The sequence below is a fragment of the Myotis davidii genome, unplaced genomic scaffold (assembly GCF_000327345.1).
Source record: "Myotis davidii unplaced genomic scaffold, ASM32734v1 scaffold76, whole genome shotgun sequence".
NCBI lineage: Eukaryota > Metazoa > Chordata > Mammalia > Chiroptera > Vespertilionidae > Myotis > Myotis davidii.
In genome coordinates, this window is record NW_006288892.1 from 1,474,324 (window position 1) to 1,482,052 (window position 7,729).

Sequence of the window (7,729 nt, forward strand, 5' to 3'; positions counted from 1 at the left end):
GGCCGCCGCCGCCTCCCCGGGGTCCAGCCGATCCAGGCTCCAGCCCAGGGACGACGTGACCTCCTGCAGCGTCCGGCAGCAGCTCTCCACGAACTCGCTCAGCTCCTCCTGCAGCCGCCGCCGATCCTCCAGCGGGGGCGGCTGGCCCTCCATGGCCGCACCCAGCCCGCCAAGGGGAAGCGGCCGAACTGCCAGTGGCGCGCGCGGCCTTCTGGGGGTTGTGGGCAGGGTCCCCGCGCCACGTGACTAGAACCGCCTACCGGGACGGGCCCTAGAAGGGCGGGAGCTGTCATTCTGAGGTGTTTTACCTCTCTTTCCAATATTGCTGCTTTAGTCACTGCTCCTGGACGCATTTGCTCCTGGCCTGCCCTGAACGCCATTACCACCTCCATCTACTTTTTTAAATAAAGCGTTTTTATCTAAAGAACAGTTTGAAGAATAATGCAGTGCGCATTCGCACAGCTGTCCTCCCGCTCCTTAACTGTAACATGTGGCCAGGTTTGCTTTCTCCCACTCTGTCTACACAGCTCCAGGCACTATTTTTGCTGAATTATTTGAAAGTCAGTTGCATTTACTTCACTCCCAAAAGTTTGTATGAATCTCTTAAGAATGAGGATATTTTGCTTCCATAACCACAGTAAATGATCAACTCTAAGAAAAAGAATCATTCCAAAATGTCTAATATACAGTTCATATTCAAATTTCCCCAGCTGTCCCCCAAATTCCTTTTATAGCCGTTTCACTTCTTCCAACTCATGACAATCGGTTATTGTCTCTTTTACTTTACAAAAGTCGGTCTCCCCTACTCTTTTTATTTTTATTTTAATGTACTTTATTGATTTTTACAGAGAGGAAGGGAGAGGGATAGAGAGTTAGAAACATTGATCAGCTGCTCCTGCACACTCCTTACTGGGTATGTGCCCCCAACCAAGGTACATGCCCTTGACCGGCATCCAACCTGGGACCCTTCAGTCCACAGGCCAACGCTCTATCCACTGAGCCAAATCAGTTAGGGCTACTCTCCTTTTTAAACTGAGCCAGTGAATTTTGTCAGGAGCCTCAGCCACTTGTCCTGTAGAATGTCCCTCTTTCTGGATTTGTCAGATTTTTTTTCCTTTATGAGTAGGTTCAGTTTACGCATTTTTGCAAGATGTGTGTACCTCTTTATTACATCTCATAAAGGACACATATTTTAGATTCTCTATTAGTAATGCAAAATTTGATCACTTAGTAAAGATGATGGCTGTATCTCTCCATTTTAATAGTACATTTCTTCTTGGTAATTGGTAATCTGTGGGATACCTTATGCCATATGAATGTCCTGTTCTCCAACAAACTCACACAATCCTTCACTGAATCTCATTATGTTAGGAATTATGATGATTTTTTTAAGATTTTTTAATTGATTTCTAGAGAGAAAGAGAAAGAGAAGAGAGAAACATCCATTTGAGACATCGATTGGCTGCCTACCACACACATGCCACCTGGGATCAAGCCCAAAACCTGGGCAAGTGCCCCACCTGGAAACAATGGGCAACCTTTCTGTAGTGCACAGAATTATGCCCAACAAACGAGGCCACACCAGCCAGGGCTTATGATGGTTTTTTACTGCTATTATGGCTTCTACATGTATTAGCTAGCATTCTAACCACACCTTCACTTTGTGTCACTGTGGAACCAAGGTGTTTTTTTTTTAATTATTGAGTTATTAATGATAAATTATTTTTAAAGTCATTATTACTATTCCATTACCATCATAATTCTTGTTGACGCTCAAATTGTCTCAAATTTGACCTGTGGGAGCTACTTTATACCAGTCCGTGTCTGTTTGACATGTTCCTAAGAGTCCTTGAGAACTTCCTTACATTGACTAATTCAAGTTTACTTTTTACATTTCCTACCCAAGACCTGGAATCAGTTTCCGTAGATGGTTTTAACTCCTAGAATATGCTCCTACTTATATTATTTATTTTATTCAAGCCTGATGCCAAATTTTTGGTTCCCTTGGCACTTGTATGCACCAGATGAGGAAAAAAACATGAAAATTTTTGTGAACAGATGTTTCCAAAGACAAATAGCACAATTTTCTTACCTACAGACAAATGGTGATGAGTATAAAAAGGCAGTACCAGAAAACACAGAAACAATCCAATAGCTGCAAGCAGATGTGGGGTAAGGAATGAGTTCTAGAAGTAGCTTATTCATTCTGCCCACAGCATCTTTACTTTTTATTCACATTTAGAGTTACCCTAGCAGCCTAGAACATGTTACACTATTTGAATGTGAGATGATTTTTACTAAAAAATTATACATTTCCCTTTTCAGTGGGTGCACCGTGTATCTAAACCAAATCAAAACTTAGTGCAGGTCAAGAATATCCTCTCTCCCAGGACACAGGTCCTATTTCATTTTAGAGCAGCTCGAAGGGGCTACACTGTTTCGGAATTGCTTTACATTGATGCTTCTTAGTCTATTTAATCATCATTTTCCTAGAGCAGTCTCCTGCCCTATTCTAGTTTAGGCCTTTGTAATGGGCTGAATTGTGTCATTCCCCGCCCCCCCCCCCCAAAATGCTGTCTAATACCTAACCCAATATGACTATATTTGGAGATAGGGCCTTTAAAAGAGGTAATTAGGTTAAGTGGGGGGGGGGGGAGAGGAGAGGGGGGAGGTTAAATGAGATTATTGAGTGGGGCCCTAATGTGATAGGACTAGTATTCTTAAAAGATTAGGAAGAGACACCGAAGCTCCCTCCATACTCATCACTGCCTACAAGCCTGAAAGTTGTCACCAGAAACCAATCCTGGACTGCAACTTAATCTTGGAATTTTACCTTCCAGAACTATGAGAAAATAAATTTAAGCCACCCCATCTGAGGTATCTAATTACAACAGCCCAAGATAACACAGCCTTGCAGCTCTAGCATAAGGAAACTCTACTTCCCCCAACATAGCATTTATCATATATTTTTTCTTCCTTTCATATTACAAGGACTATTTTTTTTACCATGTATTCCTACCATGGGATCTACAGTTTCTGGCACAATGTGTGGCACACAGAAAAACTCAATATTTGGTGAATGAAACTAATTACAAACCTTTCCAGATTAGGAAGGGGACAAGGGCAAGAAAAGAGGTAAGACATGAATGCTGTTTTCACCCTAAGTACCAAAAGCTCCAATAATTTAAGTATTATCTTAAGTATGATCAATTAGCATTTAACTTGCTTTCCTATTTCCCCTCTGCACTATAAAATGTTTGATTGTATTAATACTAGTGACATATGCAAGTTGTCCCACTGACTGCGTTGTGTGCCTTCTGTCCCCATCCAGGCTGCAAAGACCTGAAATCAGGCGTCTTCTAAATTCTATTGAACCTCATAGTACATAGATTACTAGACACTAAATAGATATTCACTAAAGTCATGTTAATTTAATGACAAATGTCTGAATTTCAAGTTTCTCTTTGATCTAAAGAAGAGACTTCTCATTGTCCTTCAACAGAAAGTCAAGAACTCTTCAGAAACTATTTTCATAGATTCAAGGACAATCCTTTTATGGGACAAAATGAAATATCCAAATGAGAATCTTAGCCACCTCATGTTTTTTAAATGTTATGATGATAACTTGCCCATGCTACTTGGTATTCATTGTCCAGCATAAAATAGAACAGGGTATTGACCTCTGGCCTGGCTTCTACAAAGGCTTATTGCCAAGGATTCTACCTGGTACACAGCAGGCACTTGAGAAATGCTGGGGGAAAAAACTAACTACAAAGATGAAATTCTAACACGAATTCAGAATGAAAATAGTTTATAAGTAGTCTTTCTTAATAGGTGTTTTGAAAACAGATGGTTTTAGATATATTTTATAATAATCAAAAAGCTGTTGCTAAATGCCCTTGTGTGTATAAACATGCTATTAAATCAAAACACAAAAATTCAAAAGTCTAAAAGTTTATTGCTAGAACAGCAAACTTCATAGACATCTTTTTTAAAGTACATTGAAAATGACAAGCAAAATAAACAGAAAACTTTGACCAAAGAAAAGCAAAGATTGCTGCTATTATGAACATACAGTCAAATTAATACCAAACCAAACAGATACATAGGAGTATATGGGTCAGACAATCCACATTCTAAAACTAAAAGGAGACTCATTCCAAAATGCTTAGTTTGGGGTGGGTTTTCTTGGGGACGGGTACTATGTACTAATACAGAAAATGGAAATATTTAGATGAGAAACAAAATGATGACTAAAATATTAGTAATCAATTTAATTTTCATCTCCAAGAACAGAAATCTGTATTATAGGCCAAAAAATATTCAAGAAGAATGGATCAAAAATCTAAAAACAGAAGAAAAACAAATTCTAAATTCAATTTGTGCTATCCTTACAACTGATTACCACTTCATATACACTACATTCAGTGTATTACAATAGCTAAGGTGAGCTAAGAAGATAAAAAGCCAGAACCGCCTTTACTACTTGATTTAACCCTGGCAAAGTTTTCTTAAGCACAGAAAATTCTATCACTATATTGCAAGCATTAGATTTTCTTTATTATTTAATAAAGTGAAAAAATGCATATAAATGAAGTCAAGGTATAGCAATCATTTCTAACTGACTATTAGTGCCCAATAGAGCTGCTGCTAAAGGAGTAGGAGGAGTAAGTGTAGGAAGAATTCCCTGTTGCATCAAAGCTTCCTCTCCTGGACCCACTGCGGGAACCAGAGCGGGAGCCCGAGCGAGATCCAGAGCGGGAGCCGGAGCGGGAGCCTGGAGCAGAAGACATGTTATAAGGGCTAGGCAAGCCCTTGGATGAAACAGAGGCGGCCTCCAGAAGGCGCAGGCCAGTGACATCTTCCACCATGGAGCGATTCATGGCATCCTTATAGGATATTTTCAATTTGGTTTTGGGGCAGGTCAGGATTTTGGCATAGCTGCTGATATCCTGCAGCCTCTGAGCTGCTCGGCCGTCGATAAACCCCTTTCTGATGGCTTCCTCAACGCTTATCCTCCCATGCACTTCGGGGTCAACTAGGCCTCCTGTGAGGTACTGGAACTCCATGAAGCGCTGGCCAGCCTCATATGGAAGCCATTTTTCTTTCACTGCCTCTGCTGCCGACATCTTCTTTCCCTTCACACCTTCAAAGCCAATGAAGGCTTTCTGAGCAGGCTTCAGCCTGGTAGCCATCTCTTGATCAACCAGGCCCTGGGAGATGGCATCCTGCAGTGACAGCTTCTGACCGGAGGTTGGATGGATAATGCCGCCTGTGCAGGCCTGAGCCTCCAGAAGCCTCTGACCAGTGATGCTATCCACAATGCCCCGCTCTATGCCTTCTGCAATGGAGATCTTCTCCAGGTTCTCTATGTCAAAGATGGCTGCAATGGGGCTTGATTCCTCCAGGGGGTCAGACAGAGAACTGCTCTTGATAGTCAAATTCCTGACACTGGATATGGTGGAAATCTTACTTACTGACTCATGTCGGGAGCTGCTAAAAACTTCATCACTGACACTACCACCCATGCCACTGCTGTTGCCAACACCATTTTTCAAGGAGATCATATCAGCAAATTGAGTGAGGCTGAGGCTGCCGGATCGGTACTGTTCAAAGAACTTCCTGTCAACAAGGCCCTTGTCAATAGCATCTTGAATATCATACTGACTGCCTGTCTTTCTATCTACCAGGACCACCCTGGTGGAGCCGTCAGACCCAGTGATGGTTATTTCTTCCCACTCACACTCCTGCTCACATAGCTCCTTAAAAGTTTCATAATCGATAAGGCCCTTCTTGTAAGCCTCCTGAACAGACATCTCCTTGTTGGTTTCTGGGTCCACGATGACCACTCTACGCTTCCTCAGGGTATTCTTCTGCGATGTCTGCACCTGCTTCTTCTTTTCTTTCAGAGGCAGTAGACAGAGCCCTGTTTCCTCATCCTTGATGCATCTTTCTTTTAGCTGTAGATAGGTAAGATTTTCCTCAGTGTTTGGGTCAAAAAATCCTTTTGTGTCATCAGTTGGATCTGAGAGAATCTCACTGAGCTCCTCATTAAAGTAGCCCCTCTTGTAGGCCATGTCAACTGGTAACCGATGGCTCTCCTTCGGGTCGATGATCCCACCGGTTGCAATCTGTGCTTCTAACAATCGAATGCCGTGGCCCTTCTCAATGAGTTCCTTGTTCATCGCTTGGAACAAAGAGATAATGTTTCCCGTTTCAGGGTCATTATACCCAGTGACAGCCCGTTCTGCAGACAGGAGCTTCTCTTTGAACTCAATACCCACCAGACCTCTTTTATAGGCTTCCTCCACTGTTAACCTCAAGTTGCTAACAGGATCCACTATAAAGCCAGTAGCTGCTTGGGCTTCCAGCAACTCCAGAGCAGTACCAGGTCGGACCAAGCCAATCTTCATGGCCTCATAAATGCCAAGCTTCTGTTTTGTGGTCTCATTGTAAATGCCTGCTATGCAGCTTGAACCCTGAAGGAAGTCCTTAATTCTCTCACCAACTTCATCATAGGAAATTCGACCTGATTCCAGTTCATTTACAGTGGATAGTCCCAATATGCCAGAATCCACTAGCTCAGAAACGGTCACAGGCTGTCTGATTCCTTGGAAGGACATACTTCTCTTCTGTACCGACAGCAAAAGCAGACCAGTGTGAGGTTCAATTCTGCACCGTTCCCTCAGCTGCATGTAACTGACCTTCTTTTGGGTGACTGGATCCACAAAGTTTTTCTGACTATCTCGGGGATCATTCAGGGACCTATACAAATCTCTGTCAATCAGCCCACGGGCCAAGGCTACATCTTTTGGCAAAAAGACACTGTTCACGGGGTCCACTACACCCCCTGAAGCGATCTGGGCTTCCAGCAGGCGCATTCCGGTTTCTCTATCAATCAAATTTTTCTTGATGGCTTCTGAAAGGGATACTGTCTTGCCTGAAAATGGGTCATCAAAACCAGTGATAGCTTTTTCTGCCGTGTATATCTGTTGTCGGTCATCGAAATCAATGAGGTCCCGAGCTATTGCATTGTCAACCGTCAGCTTCTCATTCCTATGGGGATCAATGATACCACCTGTAGCTGCCTGGGCCTCCAGAAGCATGACTGTGGATTCTGGGGTGATTAGATTCTTTCTCTTGGCCTCTACCAAAGAGTACTTTTCCTTAGGGGAAACAGAAGCTCCAGCGATAGCTCCTGCGCCCCGAAGGAAAGGCTGGATTTCAGAAGCAACTTCTTCCACTGACTTTTTCCCCTTCAGCAGTTTGTCCAAGGTTGTTTTGTCAATCAGCTGGCACTCGTAGAGCTGCATCGCCGTCACCTTCTTCCTCAGTCCATCAAACACCAGCTTGGAAGAGTCAACAGTCCATTCATACTCCGTCTGGGTCTCCCGATGGGATCCATATGGGCGCTGTTTGAGTTTATCGATTTCCCTCTGAAGTCGGCAACGTTCTGTTTCCAACTGGGACTGTGTGTCCCTGGTAGAATCCTCCAACTTTCGCCTGCACCTCTCTTCAATCCTCTTGATCTCAGCCTGGAGTCTTTCGATCTCGCTCCTAAGGCTGTTCTTCTCTCTCTCGCTCTTTTCTCTTTCTGACTCTATCTTTCTAATAGCCTCCTCTTTGCGGGAATATTGAGTTTTCCACTGGTTCAGGTCATTCTGGATTTGCTGTTTCTCACACTCAAGGCGCTGTTTCACCCTGCTTTCTGCCTCTAGGGTTGCTTTGG

At 43.1% G+C, this 7,729-nt stretch overlaps 2 protein-coding genes across 2 annotated transcripts in view; both read right to left on the reverse strand.

The window, feature by feature from the left end:
• Nucleotides 1-228, reverse strand: part of SNRNP48 (small nuclear ribonucleoprotein, U11/U12 48KDa subunit) — a 19,918-nt gene extending 19,690 nt beyond the window's left edge. The window contains exon 1 of the mRNA XM_015562244.1: nt 1-228. This exon is cut by the window's left edge and continues 1 nt beyond it. Within this exon, the coding sequence (XP_015417730.1) occupies nt 1-153 (153 nt within the window). The 5' untranslated portion in view covers nt 154-228.
• Nucleotides 229-3,938: 3,710 nt separating this feature from the next.
• Nucleotides 3,939-7,729, reverse strand: part of DSP (desmoplakin) — a gene marked incomplete at its 5' end in the record, with an annotated part of 30,519 nt that continues 26,728 nt past the window's right edge. Inside the window, 1 exon segment of the mRNA XM_015562242.1 lies at nt 3,939-7,729. This exon segment is cut by the window's right edge and continues 29 nt beyond it. Within this exon segment, the coding sequence (XP_015417728.1) occupies nt 4,629-7,729 (3,101 nt within the window).